This window comes from Schistocerca nitens, chromosome 4 (genome assembly GCF_023898315.1).
Source record: "Schistocerca nitens isolate TAMUIC-IGC-003100 chromosome 4, iqSchNite1.1, whole genome shotgun sequence".
Lineage (NCBI taxonomy): Eukaryota > Metazoa > Arthropoda > Insecta > Orthoptera > Acrididae > Schistocerca > Schistocerca nitens.
The window spans coordinates 534,835,873-534,860,342 of NC_064617.1; the positions used below are offsets into that span (position 1 = coordinate 534,835,873).

At 41.2% G+C, this 24,470-nt stretch overlaps 1 protein-coding gene across 4 annotated transcripts in view; it reads left to right on the plus strand.

Moving 5' to 3' along the window:
* Window positions 1-3,742: 3,742 nt before the first annotated feature.
* Window positions 3,743-24,470, plus strand: part of LOC126251947 (gamma-aminobutyric acid receptor subunit beta-like) — a 315,792-nt gene continuing 295,064 nt past the window's right edge. For all 4 annotated transcript variants that reach the window (XM_049952708.1, XM_049952710.1, XM_049952709.1 and 1 more), the window contains exon 1: window positions 3,743-4,133. In XM_049952708.1, the coding sequence (XP_049808665.1) occupies window positions 4,054-4,133 (80 nt within the window). In that variant the 5' untranslated portion in view covers window positions 3,743-4,053. The remainder of the gene's footprint in view (window positions 4,134-24,470) is intronic.

Consider the following 24,470-nt stretch of genomic DNA (forward strand, 5'->3'; position numbering starts at 1 on the left):
AGACCCATATCACTGACCTCAATTTGCAGTAGGATTTTGGAGCATATACTGTACTCGAACATTATGAATCACCTTGAAAAAATGACTTATTGATACATAACCAACACGGATGCAGAAAATATCGTTCTTGTGCAACGCAGTTGTTTATTTCCATGAAATAATGAGTGCTGTCGACAAGGGATCTCAGATCGATTCCATATTCCTAGATTTCCAGAAGGCTTTTTATATCGTTCCTCACAAGCGACTATTAATCAAATTGCGTGCATATGGAGTATAGTCTCAGTTGTGCGAATGGATTCGTGATTTTCTCTCAGAGAGGTCACAGTTCGTAGTGATAGACGGTAAATCATCGCGTAGAACAGAAGTGATATCTGGCGTTCCACAAGGTAGTGTCATAGGCCATCTGCTGCTCCTGATTTATATAAATGATCTAGGTGATAATCTGAGCAGCCCCCTTAGATTGTTTGCAGATGACGCTGTAATTTACCGTCTAGTAAAATCATCAGACGATCAATTCCAATTACAAAATGATCTAGAGAGGATTTCTGTATGGTGCGAAAAGCGGCAATTGGCACTAAACAAAGAAAAGTGCTGGGTCATCCGCATGGGTACTAAAAGAAATGCGATAAATTTTGGGTATACGATAATTCTCACAAATCTAAGGGCTGTCAATTCGACTAAATACCTAGGAGTTACAATTACGAGCAACTTAAATTGGAAAGACCCCATAGATAATATTGTGGGGAAGGCGAAACAAAGAATGAGCTTTGTTGGCAGAACACTTAGAAGATGCGAGAAACCCACTAAAGAGACAGCCTACATTACACTTGTCCGTCCTCTGCTGGAATATTGTTGCGCGGTATGGGATCCTTACCAGGTATGATTGACGGAGGACATCGAAAAAGTGCAAAGAAGGGCAGCTCGTTTCGTGTTATCGCGCAATATGGGTGAGAGTGTCACTGATATGATAAGCGATTTGGGGTGGAAATCACTGAAACAAAGGCAGTTTTCTTTGCGGCGAGATCTATTTACGAAATTTCGATCACCAACTTTCTCTTCCGAATGCGTAAATATTTTGTTGACACCCACCTACGTAGGGAGAAATGATCATCATAATAAAATAAGAGAAATCAGAGCTCGAACGGAAAGATTTAGGTGTTCCTTTTCCCACTCGCCATTCGAGAGTGGAATGCTAGAGAAGTAGTTTGAAAATGGTTCGATGAACCCTCTGCCAGGCACTTAAGTGTGAATTGCAGAGTAACCATGTAGATGTAGATGTACTGACCAACAAAGAGCAGTACGCATGGTACTCCATCCCACAAACTGACATCTGGCACCATTACAACACAATGCATGCTTGCGATCAACGTTCTGGCGGCTACACCGGTTATTAATATACTAGCATTTCATATTTGCAATGACTTATCTCGCGCTTACATTATCCTTTGAATTTGCAATGTTAATCATTTAAATACGTTACCTAGACAAGCTTATTCCCAAGATTTCATTACTCTATATGAATTATTTTTGGATGTTGCGATTTTTTTTTCGGGCAGTGCATCTTTTATGAATATTTTCAAACTTTATCCTCCATAATTTGTTAGATACCCTGAATGTATCATGTGAGGACGTAATTTTAGATTGTTGAACCAAATGTGTGTCATCAGCATTGATGTTAATGACATAAGATGTGCTATGCTTATGGGTTACTATTCATTAGCGTATGGGTATCAGACTACCTTAAGAATACCGAGTGGATGAATAATTTAACGTAAGATAAGTTTTGTGTACTAGTCAAATTTGGCCTTGGGGCATGACATTTTTTCAAACTCGTCGACTCAGTTATATCAATAATTGCAAATTTAATATCTTCCCTCCTCTTGCAAAAAAATCTGCAGACGCCTGTGACCACATTTGCATTATTTTCGTGACGTTCTAGTTGAGTACAGTTTTCAGGCCCAGTAATGCAGTAAACCATTTTATTGCGTGACGTCTTCAATTGTGTGACGTCGTCAAGTCTTCAACTATTGCTTACTTCCTATTTTTACTTACACTTATATATTATTTAATTTTTAGTTACTTTATGGTGCGATTATATTAAACCAACTACGGACTAGCCATGAAACTGACTTTAATCCAAAACATATTTAGTTAATGAGTTAAGTATTGTGAGTACTTTAGTCTAATTATATTCTAGTAATTGCAACCAACGGTTTCTTCGTAATCTGTATTATAATTATGTTTTTGTGATATGTACGCAGTTACTTGGGAAGGCTACACAGCCGACGTGGCTTATTGCGACAGAATAAAAATAAAGTTCATAGATATTATAAAATTGGATGTGTAAGTGTGTGTGTGTGTGTGTGTGTGTATGTGTGTGTGTGTGTGTGTGTGTGTGTGTGTGTGTGTGTATGTTCCACAACTCCTCCCAAACCACTGGAGCAGCACTTGGTATTTATATCGCTTACTGTCAGGCAACAATCAATGTGGGGGTAAGAACTATCTACCTATCATAGTTCAGGAGGTATGACGTCATACACAATGAGATGTGTGAAAAACTTCCGCATCGTGAATGACTTTTCAATTTATTACTTCAGTGCTACTAACTCTATTTGCAATAAATTTCGAAGAAAGAATCCACATCTGCCGCTAAATGCGCCTACAAAATTGTATAATGGTATCAAGTGTAGTTCAAGAGATATGCCGTCTTAAACACTAAGATGCGTCAAAAACTGCGTCTTGCACGACGTTCAAATTTAGTACTTCTCTTCTATTAATTCCATTCCCAAAATATTTCGCAGACATTGTACACATATGCCACTGAATGTATATACCCAAATATATCTCTGTTCGACACATAGTTCAAGAGAAATTATGTCATAAACGCTGAGATGCGTGAAAAAATGCCGCATCATTCATGACGTTTTAATACATTTTTTCTTTACTACTAAGACACTCTAACCGACTCAGCTTAAGAAAATCGCTGACACTTGACAGCGCTTTTGACAGCTTTCAACTGCGAAGCGCAAACGGCCATAGGGGAAAACAATAGTCATCTATAGAGCTATGAAGAAGCGTTGGCATAGAGTCGTTTACAAAATCGCGTTGTAGACATTCGAAGTAATTGCACACAGCCTCAAGTAACTATCCTGAATCATCTCCGACCAAGTCTACTACAGTAGTATTATAAGTTTTCGTTTATAATAGTAAATTGGAGCCGGCCGCGGTGGTCTCGCGGTTCTAGGCGCGCAGTCCGGAACCGTGCGACTGCTGCGGTCGCAGGTTCGAATCCTGCTTCGGGCATGGATGTGTGTGATGTCCTTAGGGTGGTTAGGTTTAAGTGGTTCTAAGTTCTAGGGGACTGATGACCGCAGCAGTTGAGTCCCATAGTGCTCAGAGCCATTTGAACCATTTTTAGTAAATTGGAACAATTAATACCCGGAAAATGCCGGGTTTGTCAGCTAGTGGTAATTCTTCTCAAGTATATTGTCACGGCTGTGGACCCTGTAGAAACTAAATTTTTCAAATTGGTCTTATGGTAGGAACGACATGGCAGATCCGGAGGCGGTCTCTCGCGCGTGCTGCCATCTGTGGTTGTGGCGGCAGCGGCAGCGGCAGCGGCGCATCTCCCTCGGCGAGGCGCGGCGTCGCCAGCGTCGATGCTGCGGTCGCGTCCCGCGCATGCGCCGTGGCGCCGCGCCGCCTCCGCCGCACACACACAGAGGACGCCGACTCACGCACACACAAGCGCGCGCCCGCCCGCCGCCAATTTCCTCGCCCAGTGCCGAAACCCGGAGCAGCGCTCGTGCAGATTGCACGCCGCTCGCAGCCCCCACAATACGGCCGCCCCATGTGACGCTGCCGCCTGAGATGCTGCTGCGAACGCTGGCCCACCACGCGCACCGGCCACTGCCTACCGCCACTGCCCCCGATCCCCAATTCTCGTAAACATGTGTGACAGCCATGCTATGCCTTTCGTCAACCAAGTGACGTGAAGTCCCGCCGCCTCCGCGGTTTCGCTGAGAGGGCTGACAACGTGGAACGCAGGGAAGGATGCTGAGGGGCACGGCGGCTGCCAGCTTGCTATGTCTCCTCACCTTCGCATGGACGGCGGCAGAGGTGTCCTCGGCAGGGTGAGTGTCCACGCTTTCTCTACCGTTTCTGACTTTCACGTTTGTCCGGTAATATAACTGTCACACAAGGCTAGACATGTCTAACAATATAGCTCGATATTACAATCAGAACGTTAAATTTTAAACATATGTAATTGTTCAACATCTCAAATGTATCACCAATATTAAAAATTTTCACTACCAACGATCTGCAAAAGTAAGGTAACTTTAAACTATTATCTGGTCGGCTGTGACAACGCGAGTCCCATCTCATTATTGTGTAAGCCTGCCGTCTGTTTCTCAGTCACTAAAAATAAGTGATTTTCTTTTTAATATGGCAAATATTTCGACTGAATGAAACGCTTCTTTTGTTTTGAAGCGTGGTCTATGATTGGACTCTCAGGAAAATAGCGGACATAAAGATTTTTCTGGTGACATGTAATGTTCGTGGAAATGTTTAATCAAGAGCATGCTGAACTGTACAAACCACCATCTAACACTTGCACCGTAGCAGAGATTGAAAGAAACAGCGACAAACAGATGTAACTGACACTAATCACCCACAAATATATATATATTTGTCGCTAATATATATATATATATATATATATATATATATATATATATATATATATATATATATATATGTGTGTGTGTGTGTGTGTGTGTGTGTGTGTGTGTGTTTTTTTTGAAGACAATTCAGAAATTTTAAAACAAGCTAAAATCTGTGGTTTCTATGTGGAAAATAATATCTAAATTAATTTAACGTTTCTGGTATCATTAAAAATAAAATTATAAAAATAATTTTTCTTAAAATAGCAAACTGCTCATTGACTGCTCAGATACATTCTTGAGAGAGAATCATCACATCTTCCTGGCAGATTAAAACTGTGTGCCCGACCGAGACTCGAACTCGGGACCTTTGCCTTTCGCGGGCAAGTGCTCTACCATCTGAGCTACCGAAGCACGACTCACGCCCGGTACTCACAGCTTTAATTCTGCCAATATCTCGTCTCCTACCTTCCAAACTTTACAGAATTTCATTCTGGAATCATCACATCCTTCCTTAACATAGTTTTTCCAGACCAGCTCCGCACAGAAACAATGTTTTGAGTACGTAGGTCATTAGTCACAGAATACAATATTCTGTTGAATTTTTTAAAACCCACTATTACGATAATCTCTGATTATTGTCAACAATACTAAGCACTGCAATTATGCACACCGAAAGCGCCGTCAGCGTAACGATATAACATTCTTCTTATGTTTACTTTTAATAGTTCTTAACAGATGTTTTGACAGAAAATTTACGTATTTACAATAGAATTGCGTAATTTTTCATTTGAATAATTTGCCACCTGTTTTCATTATTTCAATCCGGAAAATGACGACAATAAATGTAAAATCTAAAAAATCTAAATTCGAGTCACTTTTGCCTCGAGCTCTACCGTAATACATATTCACAAAAACAACAGAAACACACATAAAACGCAAAGTGTACAAGTTTTGCTTCGATATAACTATCAATTAGAATTCATACATTCTTTTTTAAAATGAGATCCAGACACTCAGGGACGAGAGGTTTATACTTGAAATGTTGGAATCGTCTGAAGTTGGTGTATCAATGTTATGACGTAAACATCACATGTATGGGGTATTTTATTTATTACTTTTATTCCCTAGTTCTTCTGTGTGTATGATACGTTATCATGGAGCGTTTCGTCGCATACTGAGAACATTTTTAAGGACAGACAGTAAATAAAGAAGCTTTGAAATATAAAATGCCTGAATACAAAATTAAAAAGGAAAACACATCCAGACATTCAGACATCAGAGGTTTACAAATAAACTTTTAGAGTAGTTTCAGATTGGTGTTTCAATGTTATGACACAAACATTTTTTGTAATTCGTGGACCTTCATGTGTATCGTGAATATTATTTATTGTTGTGTGCATATCACAAAATATCATAAAGCGTTTCACCACATATTGAGGAGTTTTTTAAGGAAAAATAATAAAGAAACTTTGAAATACAAAATGCATGAATACAAGTAATGGTGACATAATAGTAATAATAAACATCCAGTCTAAAGCTTTGCATAAACTTACTAAAATTTTAAAACTGTAAGCGACTGGGATTTTCTAAACACTGCAAAGTTTGGTGTTGGCCATGAATAAAGTCAGTGTTAGGAAATAAGGAAGCCAAAAAGGAAGCAGCTGTTTCATTCAGACACAAAAGGCTTCAGGTTGAGCAGCTGTTTTACGTACTAAAATACAGCTGAGAGTACGTTCATTTATTTCAATAAGACGCTTCTCCAATGTTTCTAGCTACGTTTCTCTTCTCTTATATTATTGCTTCCTTGTTTTGACAGAGCTGAGGTATGTATTCTGTAGCTAGTAAGCAGTACTTTCTCCAAACGTGGGCACTATTGTACGATTTTCTTTATTTAATTACTTGAGCATTTGTATTGTGCGACAATGCCATTCCCTTAGTCCCTTACCAATCAGGGATTCTTAGAATTTCTTTTTACATTTAACATAACGGACATTGTACATCCAATAATACGCCATTATTAATAACTATTGCTATTATTATTTTATAGTAATGAACTTAATTCTAGTAATGTCGGCGCTATTAAATTTGATTTAAGTACGTTTCTCATAATGTAAGATTCCTGTCAAATGTGGATAAAGTAGTTTGAACAAAAAGGCAGTAGTGCCGAAAGATCAAATTTGCGGATGTAAATTGATCCTAGAATAGTGAGAAAAAGAGAAGGAGGAAAAAAGAAACAGAAGGAATAAAGAAACGGAAAGAGGGCTAATGAAGTCTGGGACAGAGCTGATACCCCACTAGTTTCCCTCCCGTACGATAGTTGTCTATCGGACAGGAGGGAAACAGTGAGATATGCAGACACGGAAGCTACGTCGATGATAAAAGGAAAATCGTTAGACACCTTTTGAGTAAATGATTTTGAATCAGCGGGTGACGTATAGCCGAAAAGGAAGAAGTGTAAATATTTATAATTATAATAGGTACAGCCAAGGTACTGCACGTATCAAATCTTGTATTGCGATTACGGAATAAAGATAAGTATTTGACATGAGAAGAAAGTGCTGGGAAGTCCAGTGGTTAAGAGCTTCCGGGGCGATATGAGCCTCATTTGTGGCTTATGGAACTTTAAGACGTAGGTTTCCCGCCCGTTTTGATACTGACCAAAGGCCATACTCAGGTCAAACATGGAAGAAGCGATAGTGGTAGGGTTGTCACTTATATACAGTAGGATAGCATAACACGTTACATATAAGCAATCAGTGGAAAAACTGAATCATCCGGAACGTTAGGTATAATTTATGCTATATTGTCAATTGAATTGATAAGAATGTAACACATCCGGAATACCTTTGATGTACAGGGAAAAAGCAGCAGGCCAAGCACTGAACCTTAGGGGACTAAAGAAAACAAGCGTACCTGGTCTCCCACCGAGGAAAAATCCTTGGCAGTGCCGGGAATCGACCCCGGGTCCTCTGATGACAGCCATCTATGCTGACCAGTTAGCTACAAAGCATGACTAGAGCCCTCACGAACTATGTAGAGCATAACTTACTGTGCTGATGTCTCTGATCCATAGATGACTGGCTCATGTCTGTTTCTCAGCTTGCTGTCCAAATATAGTACCACAATATTTTAGAAATAAACTGTTTCATGGTTAAAACTTATTTAGCATATTTTTGAACAATAATGGCTCAAAACCTGTCTTCTTCTGTGATCAATAATACATTTTCCTTACCAAAAAAAACTAAGTTGACCGATTTTGAAAGACGGTGAAGTCTGACATGTGTCTCCCATGAATCTAACTAGACCCATGTTTTCACATGAACCTAGGGTTGTCAGGCTTAAATATTTAATTTTAGAACCATTTTATGAGAATGGAAGTTACAGAAAAAAGTATAATAAGCCAGTACCAAAATACAGCAAAAAACATGAAATATTGCACATAAGTTTTCAACATAATATTTGAAGATTTCTTTAACGTACCGCACATATTCTATGAAGTTTTCTGGGACGTATATGTCCCACTACATACTGATTATGTACAGACCAGCATAATTGGTAAGGTATGTATTAATTTTTGAAAATAATGTCTACGGTGTATAAGAAAACACAGTTAGTTACTTCGAACATTCTTGGAATGGAGAAGATGGTGATTTGATCTGATTTTTATGGAACAGATACACTATAAAGACACTCCGCTCATTTGATCGCTCACAGCCTTCTCTATATCCGTCCCATGGTCAGTAGTATTTACCTCCAAGTTAAGAAAGCATTTCGCTGCATGTTGGCACTAGAGAGATGTGAGTTATCGCCGTCCTAACGTTCAAAACTGCATATTAATTTAGTGGGTCTACATGCCCCATTAACCATGAAAGATCTTCAAAAGGAATACATTGAAGTAAATGGTGTCAAACACTTTGCTGGTAACAAGCAATGCTATAATGGCTGATTCGCGTCTGCTCACGGCTTATTTGAGATCATCAAACACTTTAATTAATTCAGTTAATGCACTATGGTACTTTCGGTAGGCTGATTACTGTTTATCGTGACTGTGTTGTAAATGCAAAGTTAATCAGTCAACTGTTTATGTATAATGAAGGCCAAAACTTATCATTTACTAAGTAATTACGTTAATCGGCCTGTAGAAGGGTCGGTGATGTTGGAGTTATGGGTATACTCGTACTTCTAAATAGGAAAACGAAGGCCGCGCGTTGTAGCCATCCGGTCTAAGGGGCCTTGCCATGGTTCGAGCGGCTGCCCCCGTCGGAGGTTCGAGTCCTCCCTTGGGCATGGGTGTGTGTGTTGACCTTAGCGTAAGTTAGTTTACGTTAGATTAAGTAGCCTAGGGACCGATGACCTCAGCAGTTTGGTCCCATAGAACTTACCACAAATTTCCAGAATTTCCGGAAAACGAAGCAGTTGAAGGAACAGGAAATGTCAGTGCGTATGAATCAGTGAACAGTTTTTCGTTACAACATGGCCTGGAAACAACATGTGGATGACTTCACACGGGGTAAGACCATCGGGAAACTGGAAGAAGGGCGAAGTGTGGCGGGTGTAAGCCAGGAATTTGGTAATGCTCACAGCACTGTTCACGTGCACGAGGAGCGTTCCGAACGATAGGCACTTCCCAAAACAGAAAATTATCGACCACGATGAACTACAGCAGCAGATGCTTCGTTGTGTAGCAGGTAAGAAGGGTCCCACGTCAAACAGCCGGTGTAATTGCAATCACATTTGATTAGACTGTAGGGTGTTCCGTCTCGCACCCCACAGTGGCACAACGACTGCGTGGTGACGGTGGTCTCAGCCCGGCGAGCAGTGCATTGCGTTCCGTTGGCTCCCACGCATCGGCGGCACTGTTTGCGACGGCGCCAAGAGCATAGGGACAGGACCAACGATCACTGAATGCGCTATCTCTTCTCGGATTAGAGGAAGGAAGGAGGAAGGAAGATTGGGTTTAACGTCCGATCGAAATAGAGATCATTAGAGACGGAGCAGAAGCTCGGGTTAGGTCAAGGGTGGGGAAAGAATTCGGCCGGGTCCTTCCAAAGGAACCATCCCGGCATCTGCCTGGAGCGGTTTAGGAAAATCACGGAAAACATCCGTATGGCCGCAAGTGGGTTTGAATCGTCGTCCTTCCGAACGCGAGTCCAGTGTGCTTACCACTGCGTCACCTCGCTCTGTCGGACTGGAAGAGATTCAGTCCGACTGTGAGTAGTGGTTTTGGCACCGCCCACATATGGTGAATAGTGGGAACACGTAATACACCCAGCGACATCGTCGAACATGATCGTTTCGGAGATACAGGCATTATCGTGTGGCGAAGGAGAATGTTGCTTTGGCGCACTGACCTCTAAATCTTAGAACACGATACACTCACGGGTCAACGTTATTGTGGTACTGTAGTCCCCATGTGCGTGTTATGAGGACTGCATTCGGCCCTGACTTCGCTTTTTATGGATGACAATGCGCGACCACATCGAAAAGCGCAGGTGGACGGTCTTTTGGTACGAGAAGATATTCTGGCCTGCCAGTTTCTCCAACTTAAATCCCATCTAATGCATGTTGGATGCGTTGGATGTGTTGGAAAGACGTGCTGCAGCCCGTCCACATGCAGCCAACATCCGGCAGCTGTCAACCGCGATGTAGGAGCAGTGCAACACCATACCACAAGAACTCCTTACCACCCTTGTAACCAGCGTGAGGGCACGTTGCTGTCCATGGTGACCACTTACCCTATAAAGAACAACGTCACGCCTTTTGTCCAGGGGCCTGTCATAAATCGCGATGACTTCAGTGTAATTATTTTCTCAGAATAAAATTGTAATTTCTGTTCGTCTCATTGCGTATTTCTTTCACTCAGTTTCTGTACTATAGCAGTTTCTTGTATGTATTGTCCACGTTTCATCGAGATATGTTACTTGGAAAGACACATTATATCAAAGCTACTTTTGTTCCTCAACTTTTGCAGATTAGTGTACGTATTACTAGCAAGAGAGAGACTGAAGATGTTTTTATAATACGCTAAAATGTTTACCATCCGTACGCTCAAGAGATTCTCATGATGGCTTTCCTTTCTCTGTTTGCAGAAAACATGTTTCAAGAAAATTGTGCTTGTCTTCGAATGAGTGTCTTTCGACTGTCATTTTTCAAAACTTGAAAACTGACGGATTTCGAGATACAGCCAATTAATTCAACTACGAAAAGCAGCACAAAGCTTTGGCTTTTCTAGAAATTGAGGTGTTGGGTTTCGTTTAAATCCTCTGTGTGCAGAGCCTTGCTTATCCATTATATGGCGAAAGTCTACAGGCAACCGTGTAGCATGTTGTCAGTTCACTACGACAGAACGCTGGGTGCGGTTCCCATCAATGTGCAGTGTGTCTGCAAGTGAATTTTCGAACTTTTCTCTCTAAAGTGACATTAATTACACCCTGCCATGTAGTATCGGAACATCCCTTTGGTAGGGAGTCGTGACAATTGTTTTTGGCTTTTGTTCACTATTAAGCACGAATATTCTCTGTCGGTCGCTAGATAATGTATTCTGAATATTATGTCTTAAGCAGAAAGATCAGGAGCAGAATTTTCATTGGTTCAAATCACTTTTCCTCTCCTCTTTCTTGTTACCATACCTATACAAATTATAGTTGTGTTGCTTATGAATGTTAGACCTAGGTATGTAATGATCATATCATTAAGTAGTCTTCTATGAAGATCGCGAGTTTAGCTGCAGGTCCATATACGTACTTCCCATAACACCACAGCGTGACACTAGTAGGTAGTGAAGGCAAGACTGCAACGACGATACTACACCGGTTCTGAGGGCTTTGTGGACAACAAAGATTTAAAATTTCTGATACTGCACATTCAGTTCCAGAAACAATAACTCTACGTGTCTTTAGACATGACAACCCAGTCACCTTAATACCATCGGTTTTCAGCTGAGGAAATAGAGTTGCAGGAATTGAGCAAAAATATGGAAACACCGCAAGAAATGCATCCTTAAACATACAAGTAACTACAGATACTAGCGAAGCTTGCAGGTTGTACTTTTGTATTTTACCACGAATTGTACCTGTACGATACACTTAGCTTGTTGCAATTGTCAGTCGCAGCCAGAACAATGTTCTGTGTAGATGTAAGTCTACGGCACTGGAGATGAATGAAGTCGAACGGAAGCAAATTGCTGGTACTCGTTACTACGTAACCAAAGTATCTGAAGTGTTAGTTGTTTCAAGAGGAACCACACCGAAGATTTATATACAGGGGAAGCGGAGAAACTTCGTCCGCTAAGTCGCAAAGCTGACGAAGGTGTGTGTTGAGTGATGGTCGCTCGAGAGGATTGTGAGGGAAAATACGAAGTCGACAGCTGCAAAAGCCGCTGCAGAACAGAACATCGCACTCCCGAAATCTTTCAAGGCCAAAACAACACTAAGGAACTCCATAAGCAGGCAGTTGCAAGGCAAGCTGGGATTCCGAAACCACTCGTCAGTTACGCAAATTACCGTAACAGTGAAAGGTAGCGCCGAAGCCATAAAACCTGTACTATGGAGCAACGGAAGGAAGTCATTCGATTGGATAAGTCGTGTTTGACACTGTTTCCAACTTCTGGCCAAGTTGACCTCCCAAGAGTGGAGCATATCGAGCGCTCCGTGATGATCTGGACAGCCATATCGTGTATTCCTACACAGCAATGTATTAACTCCAACGACTGTGTGACCGTTTTGGGTGATCAGATCCCTCCCACGGTACAACATTTGTTCGCCATTGTTGATGCTGAGGTCCAAGGCGACGGGGCCCGTGTTCACACAACTCTCATTGTCCATGACTGATTTTGTGAACACGAGGATGAACTATCGCACCACACTCACAAGATCTCAATATTACAGAGCCTTTGGGGAGAAGGGTACCCGATCGCTATCCACCTTCATCATCGTTACCTGGACTTGACACTATAGACTGGTATAAAGCACTCTTGAAAACATTACAGGACTTGTATTTATCCCATAAGACAGCAAGTTGCTCTGAATGCGAACGGGTTTCCAATACGGCATTACCTATGGTACTATGTTATACTTAAGTTGTTTACAGAGCTTTATACACCCCCTGTATGTGACCATCTCGTACAAGAGAGTTACTGAAGACGGACAGAGGATCAGAGGAAGTTTGTTTTCAGCCAGTACTTTTCTTTTCTTTTCGGTCAGTCTTGTGACTGGTTTGATGTGGCCCTCCACGAATTCGTCCTGTGTCAGGCTTTTCATCTAAGTGTAGCAACCTATGTCCCCAATTATTAGCTGAATGTATTCCAGTCTCTGTCTTCTTCTACAGTTTTTACCCTCTACAGCTCCCTTTAGTGCCATATATTTTACTGCCTGATGTCGTAATAGATGTCCTACCATCCTGTCCCTTCTTGTCACTGTTTTCCATATATTTCTTTCCTCGCCGATTCTATGGTGAACCTCCTCATTGCTTACCTTATCAGTCCACCTAATTTCCAGCATTCTTCTGGAGCACCACATCTCAAATGCTTCTATTGTCTTCTGTTCCAGTTTTCCCACAGACCATCGCTCACTACCATACAGTGTTGTGTTCCAAACGTATGTTCTCAGAAATGTCTTCCTCAATGAAGACCTATATTTGATACTAGTAGACTATTGTTGACCAGGAGTAACCTTTTTGCCAGTGCTAGTCTGCTTTTTAAGGCAACATTCACTGTCTATCAAAAGTGTAAGAATACCCCTAAGTAATAAGAAATTGACCACTCCACGTCATGAGAGGTGGACCTGCCAGTAGGAAAGTAGGCAAAGCGCAGTGTGTGGTTAGTAGAGCAGCAGTAATAACTGAGTGGATCGGCCAGCAGAGGTCAGTTACTTCGATCGTGGACTATTCACTGGATCTCAACTGAGCAAGAAATCCATCAGGGAGATTTAAAACCTCTTTGGCTGCCCGATTCGACAGTTCCCAATATGATCGTCAAGTTGAAACGCGAAGGGGCAACGCAACTAAATCAAGACCAGGCAGACATCATGTATGAACGTAAAGGACCATTGAGCGTTTCGGATGCTAGCTGTAAGAAATCACATGGAATCAGCTGATGGATCCACTCGTGTGTTCCAAAATGCTATCTGCAGTCTAGCTTGCACAGTGACTGTCCGTAGTGAGGTAAGAAGTATACTTGAACAGCTCCTCATAAACCGCACATTTCTGCAGTCTACACTAAGCGACGTTTGAGGTGCTGTAAAGAGTGATTCCACTGGACAGTGAATGACTGGAAACTAGTGATTTGGAGTGAATAAACACACTGTACCCTATGAAGAACCAATGCAAGTGTCTGGATTTGGCAAATTCCTGGAGGACGTTACTGGTCTTCATGTGTAGTGCCAACAGTGAATTACTAAGGCGGTTGTGTTACGGTGTGGAGGTGTTTTCCTTGGTTAGCGTGCCATAACCTTATTGCACTTAATAAAATGCTAAATGCAGAAGGAGATGAGCACTTTTACAGTGTTATGTACTACATATAGTGGAGGAGCATTTCAGTGGCGATGCCTATTTACATCGACATGACAATGCACCCCGTCACAAAGCACCATCTGTGAGGCAATGGTTTGTGGCCAATAATATTCCGAAATGGACTGGTCTGCCCGGGTCGCGATCTGAACCCTAAGTAACACCTCTGAGATGAGCTGGAACGTCGACTTCCCTCTACACAACAGCGACCAACATCACTATCCTCTCTGGTTTCGGCTCCTGAGGAAGAATGAGCTGCCATTCCTCCACAGGCAGCTCATTAAAGGAGCCCCCAGCGGAGTTCAAGCCATTAGAAAGGCGAAGGGTGGAGGCCGCCCATAATAATGTCCACTAATAGGTGTCCGGATACTTTGATCAGGTAGTGCATAAGAATGGTAAAAGAACGGATCTGCAAGATTACAAACAAATATTCTTAACGCTGGATTGCTGCAGAACTCTTAAGCACATTCTAAGATCCAACAAAACAAATTTCCATGATAGAGAAAAGCTATGCACAAATCAGCACGGATTTAGAAAGCGTTGCTCGTGTAAAAATCAGCTTACCCTTTCCTCGCAGGCTATCCTGAGAACCATGAATAAAACCCAACAGGCAGATTGAATATCCCAAAATTCGTGAAACGCATTTGACACAGTACCAAAGTGTAGACCATTAACGAAGGTCTGAGCATAGGGAATAGGTTCTCAGATATGATCGTTTTAAGTAATAGAACCCAGAAAGTTACAAATCACTTGGTACGAGGGGTAACCACGCCTGTGATGATACATTTCAACCGATGAAAACCGCAACAGCCGCATCAAAACGCTATGTTAAACACGACTAGTGTCGTGGCGTTATAGTCACATCTTCAGGTAGGAAACTGTTAGCCTTTCAGTACATAATGTCCTTAAAACTGTTACCTGAAGATGTGACTGTAATAACATGAAATCATATTGAAACAGCTGTCGCGGTTTTTATCAGTCAAAAAGAACCCAGTAAGTTGTCCTGGGCGACGAGTGTTCATCTAAGCAGGAGGTACCCTGCATGTTTCTAGTCACTCAAAGAAGGAGCTATCCCGTACATTACGGGATCATCAGCAAACTGACACGGACTACTGCTTACCTTATCCGTTGGTTCTTTTATGTTTATAGATAACAAGAGCGGTCTTCTCACTCTTCTCTGGTGCACTTATGACGATGTCTCCGATGGACACACGCCGTCCGGAAATACTCCGTGAACTCAAATGGGAACCGCTGGAGGGATGAAAACGTTACTTTCGCGACACACTACTCAGAAGCGGAGGGCGCGACGTTGGGATAACAGATTTACTTCAAACTTGGTACATCTTTAGTACGCCATTAAAACAAGAAAATGTGCAAGTAGTAAGGTGCACTATTCTGCCATTTCGAGAAAATAGCAAAGGAAGTGTTAAATAACTGGTATGTGGCTTATGTACCTGTACGTAGGGCCGGATGTAAAGAGTTCGTGGCGGTCAAGTGGTTAGCGTTCGAGATTCGTTCAAACGAGCATGTATGAGGCGACGGTTTGGCTCTAGCTCAAACTTAATTTTTAATATATTCTATCGGAAGAAGAGAAATTTTTCAAAATGTCAACAAGGCGTGCTTTCCCTTAGAATGAACATTCCCAGTAAATGCGCGAAAACTGAATTCATTCGATATAGTATATGCCGTATCAATTTATGTTTTCCAAGTCTGTATGACAAACACCATCCTGCAATGCGTGATGTTCAAGAGCACATCCGACGAGTAATTGTACATTACTCTTGTGGTCTGGCACATCGTGTCTTACTATATTACTGAGAAACGTCATTCGAATCATTATTTATCGAGGTCTGATTCGGCCTTTCGAAGCCTGTCCCCCGTGCTTGAAAATTTAATTAAAAATAGTAAATAGTCAAATAACATACGAAATTCGCTACACCTTCATGACAATGCGCGTGTTTTTTTTTTTCCTTACATTACCTCTCAAATGCAAAAATACGGAATAAAAAAACTGTTTTGGAATGATTCGAACCGTCGCCTCGTCCGCGATCCTCATGCACAGTGCGAACACTAACCACTTGAACCCAATGACTTCTTACAGCCAGTCCATTTGCTTAGATACATCGGTCAGATAACAGACTCGTAAAACTTCTCTTGCGATTTTCTCGGAACTGCCAGAGTAGATAGCTTCTTCAGGACGGTCAAAACTGTCGTCCTCGTCCGGTATTTGAACCTGGGACCTGCTACTCACAAACCAGGAATCATACCCCCCCCCCTCCCCCCCACTACCTTTTATTTCGGCATTGTTCGTTGCGTTTGGCCTGGGCGGACGTCACATGGCATCCGTTCAAGTTGATCGTTGATTCGTTTACTTGTTTTTTTTTCTTTTCTTAATTACACAGGGCAACCAGCCCTCTGACCGAACACGCTGAGCTACCTTGCCGGAGCCCTTAGACCAACAAGCTACTTTGCGCATCCAATCCAGCTGACTGCAGACATTCCACTCCGCCGTGCCCCGTGTGGAGGCTTGCAGAGTATGTACGCAGATGTAAATCCTTAATCGATAAATTTGATTTAAATCACGGTCTTGTTTCAGGCCTTACCATATTTGTGAATATTTTACGTATACTGTCACATACCGAGTAAAATTCCGCTGACCTGTTCTCCACATTTTCCGATAAGTATTACATATTGTAAGTAGTGAAAGATGCCACTAGATATTGATGCATGAAACATTTCGCATCTTGCTGAGACTGTTTATTTATGCCGCTTAAACTTCCTTTCTGTGCTATAACATCAGACAAACGCTCTACAATTAACTTGTGCAGCCACTGTGTTCAACTATCTCGCTCGGCGCCTTATCAAGAGCAGAAGTCAGACGTCTGGTGGAGGCCGCAGCGATCTGCAATCGCTGCTGGAACTTTGCCGATCTGTTTCCAGGAGCTTTTCCATCATGTCGGTCGTTTTGCTGGCGAACTGTGGGCGCCAGGTCAGAATAGCTGAACGGCTAAAAATGAAGTAAAATTAAACCTTTCTCGATCTGCATCCTGGCTGTTGCTTCGTTTGGGCTGGCTGCTACTAAACGCGTAGTAGTCGGAAGATCCGGTTTCCTAAAGCTAGGAAACGAAGACAAAATAGGCAAAATGTTTATTAACGATCACCTCTTTCTTTTTCATTCTGCACCTAGTTAACAGAATAGCAAATAGAATCTCTACCTCCCGTAGATTGCGCGTGGACATGGAGCGAAACAATAACCGAGCGGTTAGGAAATAAGTTCCTGAGCCTAAGAGAATGTGATCGACTCAGTCAAATTCTCAATTACGTCATCCGTAAATAAGAGAATCAGTATACAAGTTTGTTTCCAGTGATGGTACGCACACTACTTCACAAGTTGTAAAACTGTTAAAAGAAAATTTAAGTAAGCAAATTAAGCAGATTTTAATCATAGTCATGCACATTAAATCGTATGGTGTTGCACCAACGTCACTTTTGCTGTGAAAGGCAGGTCATGGTTTAGAAGAGGGGTAAACGTGGGAAAATGACGATATTTGTCTCTGGCCACGGGCTTGTGTGTCTGTAGTAAAGCAACAAGAAGCGACTCACGTTAAAACTAACAAAAATGATCAAAAAGGCCTGTAGTACGTGTAGTAAAATAGCTTGCTATTCTATTTCCTCTGCCACAGAAATACACGCTGATTCGCGTCTACTATAAATCAGCAAATCAGCTATTCAGAAAATTTACTGTAAAAGAACCGAAGAATAACAGTACATCACATGTGACTGGCTGACCACTATATTAGAAAACTATGAGGTAGCTAAACTGCATCACATTAATATCTCCAGCCTCGATGCTTAAGCTTTCCGGTAAGACATAGAACACAAATATGATTTTTGATTAGTTTGCGAGACAGTTGATTCTACCGATAAACTGAAGAGTTCTTTTCTTTTTTCATCGTACACCAGCCACTTGCGAGAATCCCAAACACTCAGAAATGATGACTTTAGTGGTTCCACATTCGGTCGATCTGCGGAGCAGCGCGTCACGGTAAACAACTGAAGACGCACACTAGGGTCAGCGTTGGGAGATGTCATCGTCCCTTGTCACATAAAAAGGGCCCAATAAGAGAACATAAACGAGTTCTAAAGGTGTAGCAAAGTTTACATACAAGACACATTATATGATGTTCATAACTTGTCAAAGTTTTCCAGCCACTAGAGGCCTATATGTCAAAAACATGATAACAAGTAGAAGAGGTTGAGTATTAAATTACTAGGATTGCAACTTGATAATAACGTGCGATGGTAGGAGAAGACTACCGAACGCCTGAAACGCCTAAACGAATCTTTATTTGTAACACTCATATTGTTATACTAGGTGATATAATAAAAGCTAACATATACTGCTTACTTTCATACTATAATATCAGATTTTGAGGTAGTTCAATAAACCAGTCCAAAAGCGTTTAATAATATTTATGATGTGAATTCAAGCATGTCCTGCAGTGTATTGTTTAAGAAACAATAAAAGCAGAAGGAATCAATAAAAGAGGAATCAATAAAAGCAGAAACTGCATCCAGCGCTTCAACGTATGTAGAATTTCTGGGCAAGAATTTCAAACTAGAAAATCAAAAACGCTGCGGTCAATTCTCAAGTGAATACAATATCACTGTGAATTCAGAGATATATGCGGGGAATTAAAGATATGGCATTCACTCTCTAAACCAGCTCAATGCTCGGAACCCACATTATCAACTCTTCGATAACTCTGTGATTCCAGCGGAGGAATGCGGAGAATCCCTTTGAACCATGCCTATTCGAACGTCAAAATCCAATAAGTCTCATTATTTCTTAGTATAAACCTCAGCTTGTCATCTGTTTACCTGCAACATGTTTTATGTTGTCGTTCCACTTAAGATTGTTCGGCATCCTGGTCCTATGTATTTTACGGTTTCGCTATTTTTAGTTGTTTAACATAAATAGTGTAATCGAACAGTAATGGATTGCTTATCCTATTTATTTCGCAATACCTCACATTTATTTACGTTGAGAGTCAGCTAACAGTCCCTGCATCGCGTGTCTATCTTCTGCAGGTTTTCGTGCATTTGGTATCGCAATACGTGGAGGGTACAAGCCGTATTATATTCTTAAAAATTAGAGATCATATACAGTTCTGCAGGCTCAGACATTTGCCATGTACTTACTCTGTGGTATTTTGTTTATTCCAGTCACTTGTATCCCAGTTCTCGTCGAGATTTTCTCGAAAGTTCCTGTAGATGATGAAATTAGATAGTTCTCAAAAACAGGAGTTCAGTAATGCAATACTTGTTTAGTAAAACTTTTGTAAAAAGAGGCAAAGAATTTAAACATGCTGCTTGGTTTGGCTGCTGAGAGATTTCACCGCCCCAATCACGTAAATATAGCACAGCGGAGGAGCAAATTCTGCTGAGTGAGCGGAATTTTATGAGTTTTTCTGCAAAAATTTCACTGAAGACATAGAATATTGTTGTATTTATCTTTTTATAAACCGTAGGTGTTCCACTTGCTCGTAGAAACAGTGACCGTAAAATACAATACTCGCTTCTTCGCCTTTCATTCTTGTTGTAAGCGTTAAAAGCTTAATACCTTAAAACTTCCAGAACATATTATGGATCACATATAATGTGGGACGCTGGACATTCTGCAAGAAGTTCATAAAACATGGGACGAGTGACCTATTGTTTTGTTGTCCATCATTTTATGCTCTTTAATATCTTAATATTTTCCTATTTTATTGCCCGTCTTTATCTTAGCGAAGTAGCTATACTAGACTTATAGGTTTCTGTGTGGAATTATATTCAGATGTCTATAAATCTATGCTATCACTACTCAACACGTTAATCCAGGTTAACACGTATGAAAAGAGGAAAAAAGTCAATCTTTTTGCATTCATCAGTCCGTTTTTATATAACCTTCGGTGGAAAATACAGTTAAGGCGACAGACTTTTTCTAGCGACTTGTATATTAAAAAAGTTATCATTTTCTCTTAACATCGATGTCGTGTTCTTGTTATTACACAACTCTTCACCTCGAAGCTGATCCCTTGCTCGCACGACACAATGGTTCGTTGGTTAACGTTTAAAACCCTTTGTAGAGGTGTACTCTGAGTAAGGTAGTTTAATATGGGAAACGCGAGGATTCACAACACTGGAAAGGCCTAAAAACTGGCCACATACAAATGACTCATTTTTCTTTTGGGGGTGGTATATGCACAAAAATTTGAATATCTGAAGTTCACTGAGAAATGTAGGATATCGCCCATGAACAAAATTTGAAGATAAGAGTGGGTCATTTCTGGTATTTGTGTACGATATTAATATACAGTACCCATTGTTGCAGAGCTCCGGAGGTTTGTTGGTGCACAAACCTGTCCGATAAATGATGACATTAGTACTCTTTGCCATTAATTTCATATGCTTTGCCATGTACAGATGTACGTAAATGTAAAGACATTAGGCAGAGTAACTGACCACTTGGCGTTATCGTCTCTAATGATCCCGATGTCCACGGAACGTTAAAATGTAATTTTCCGTCCTTCCGTACGTGTGCAAATGCTATTAACGACTAGAGGCGTGCGACAAATACAGGGTGTTTATAAATTACTTTTACAAAAGTGACCTTTAATTGTGAAAAGGGTAAATAACTTACAGGATTGCATGCTAGATTAATGAATGCAGAAAGTTCTAGTCCCGCCTAACGCCGTTAGTTCTCGGTACTCCCGTTAGGTGGCACGCGCGAATGAGCTATTCCAAGCGATCATGAAGTCGTTCAACGGTGATGAACGTGCGCAGTGTTATTTATGATTTCATGAATCCAAATCCGCTGCTACAGTTCAGAGACAATTCAGGAATAAATATGATAAGTCACCACCTCAGAGACAAAACTGTTATTAACTGGTACAAGCGTTTCACCGAAACTAGCTGTGTATCACGTAGGACGTCGGTCAGCAGTCTCCGACACAGCAAATAAACACGTTCAGCAGTCCTGCACTCGCCGTCCGGATAAATCAAGAAGACGGTGCCAGCTTGGAATCGAACATGCCTAGTGTTACAATGTGGAAGGTATTAGGAAACGTCTATCGTTCAAAGTCTACAAACTGGAAATGTTGCAAGCTTTAAGAGATAGTGACAAAGGAAAACGGGCAGAGTTTTGTGTAGAAATGTTTAAGAAAATGCTGACTGAAGATAATTTTCTTAATCAAACTGTGTTCATTGATGAAGCCACCGTCCATACCAGCGGTGAAGTGAACCGGCATAATGTGCTGATGTGGGGTGAGCACAAACCACGTCACGTAATCGGACATGTACAGGACTCACCTAAGATAAACATTTTTTGCACTGTAAACTGTAACAGTATTTACGGTCTCTTCTTTTTGCTGAGTCAGCTGTAACTAGCATATCGTATCTGGACACACTTGAACATTATCTAATGCCTCAATTAGAACAGGATATGGGCACAGGATGTGCTGACTTAGACTGGACGTGGTGGAACAATACTCTGGCCACCATGATCACCTGATTTAACCCCCGATGGACCTTTGTTTTGGGGTTACATTAAAGACAAAGTGTTTGTTCCCGTGCTTCCGGGAAACGTTGACGAGCTGCGACAATGGATAACACAAGCAATTGCCACTATACATCAAATCTTGCTTCGTAGGATTTGGCAGGAAACTGATTATGGATAGGACATTTGTCGTGATTCAAGAGGTGTCCACATTGAACATTTGTAAGTAAAACTTGAGGATAAACAGTAGTAAGTGCTGTATCAAACATTTCTGTAAGTTATCTACTTTTTTTACAATTAAAGGTCTCTTTTGTATAAACAATTTATGAACACCCTGAATTTGCTGACGACTAAAGCGAATAGAAAGCAAACTTATCAGAACTCACGCATGATAAAAATGGCATAAAGTAGTGAATGCTTTTAATGGAACAAATCATAAAAATTTTATGGAAACGCTTAAAATCTTTACAAGTCTTTAATGGAAACATGATCAGAAGACCGGTTGTGTCTTAGGGGTGTAAACGATCACGTAAATTATAATAAACGAGAAAAACTGAGATAGACTTCGGGTTCGGGATTTACGAATAGGACTTTTTTAAGAAAAGATGGCCAAGAAATAAAGTGGAAAGTCTAATACGATAGCATTCCAAAAGATAAAGGAGAATAATTGTCATCAAATTTACATCTCATTTTTACACGATTTTATGAAAAGATATTATTAAATAACATTAGTGGAATTGTATTAGCAGACACAGAAAATTAGGAAATCAGTAAAAAATATGTTGCATGAATTTCATATTTCGTGCTCTGGACAGAAGCCATTCATTTAGTCCGACATGGCGAGCAGTTGAACGTGGAGTGCCATTAGCCCTGCCGCCGGTTACATCTCGGTGATGGGAGGGGGACGGGGGGGGGGGGGGGGGAGACGGAGGCGGAGGCGGGGGCGGCAGCTGATTCCGCTCGCCGTGGGCGGACAGTTACAGCGCCTCCAGCAGACGCCGCTTGAAATGCACACCCAGCAATCTCGAATCATTCGCTGTTTCCCTGCCTAAAGTACCAGCCGTGAAGGCAAATAATTTGCCCATCTCTTTTTATAATTCAAGAATATTTACTCACTTCCAAGTCGATTATCTAGCGATTGATTTTCGCAATAGATTAAATCCACCAAAATGCATCTTACTTCAAAAAATGAGTTATTCATGAATGAGAAACAAAAACTGTAGGTATTGTCCAGTGTTTCACATGTTAGTCGTTTCTGGGTGTACAGAATCATCACCAGACACGAATAGTAAACAGCAGTGCCTGTGTTATTAAGAAATTCGATGCAATATTCCTTCATATAGCATTCATGTCCGAAGGAACATTACTCCATCGTACTTCTTAACAACACAAGCACTGCTATTTCGTATTTATTCTCCAATACCAGGCTCTCGACTCTCAGTAAATAAGTGCTTACAGGACGTGAATATACGTGACGTACGAGTGCAGGTTGTGACACGTGGGTGACGACGTACGGAAGTTTAGGTCTGGCCGTGATTCGTGCACAGATAGCCGAAGCGGTGCCGGCACAGTAGCTCACGTGTTCGGTTAGAGGGCTGGCTGCCTTCTGTAATAAAAATAAATAAATAAAAATTAAAAAGAACTGAGTTAAGTATATAACTACGAACTTGAAGGGGTGTTATGCAACGTCCACCCAGACCGAATAACGAGAACAATGACAAATAAAATAAAGGCGGTAAAAGCGAACGCTCGCGTAAAACGGAAAATCGGGGTTCGAGTCCCGATCCGACACAAATTTTAATTATCGTCATTTCAATATACAGGTGATGGTTGTTCATATTCGCAGTTGCGAATATATTTCCTTTACATCCTCAGACAACTTGGGAGTTATGACTCTAGAGCCAAAAGTGTGTTGGGAACTGAGTAGAGTAGATACGAGGCGGTATCTAAAAGCTCCCGAAAGACATTAGTTAAATCTTCACATCTTTTCTAGATATTGCTCTGCACCATCAACTTCAAAGTTGTCCTCTTTGGGGCGAATACAGATATCCTAATGTTTATGCCACTTTTGAGTTATATCCCCGAAGTCTCTCTTTTGGTAGTGCTTAGTTACATCTGCGATTCCATTTGGATCTCCTCCACTGTGTCAAATATTCACCCATTCTTGGTAAAAACTTTCTAAATCCGAGATCGCATAAAAGTTTCTTTATTTACGGTAACGGGTCTCTACAGACTGCTATCATATACAGGTCTTTAAAAATTTTTCTTATAAAACTTGTCGTGTTAGTGGGTAAAATGCAGCACATTATGCAAAACTTTGTCGTAAGTAAAAACTTTACACGAGTAGCTATCACAGATGATTGGTACGTCATAAAATTCACAGTACACAATACAATGGACAGCAGCACGTCTGTTTACCTTAGCTGGACATGTTCTAACCATTAAAGAACTGCATTAGACGACGTATAAGATTTACCAAGTGAAACGGGCCGGTCGTCGGCCACGGTAGCCGAGCGGTTCTAGGCGCTCAGTCCGGAACCGCGCGACTGCTACGGTCGCAGGTTCGAATCCTGCCTCGGGCATGGATGTGTGTGATGTCCTTAGGTTAGTTAGGTTTAAGTAGTTCTAAGTTCTAGGGGACTGATGACCACAGATGTTAAGTCCCATAGTGCTCAGAGCCATTTTTGAAACGGGCCGTTGATTTCTCAAAATGAGAAAATTAAGTCAAACTGATTTTCATATTTGGTAACGATTCTTTC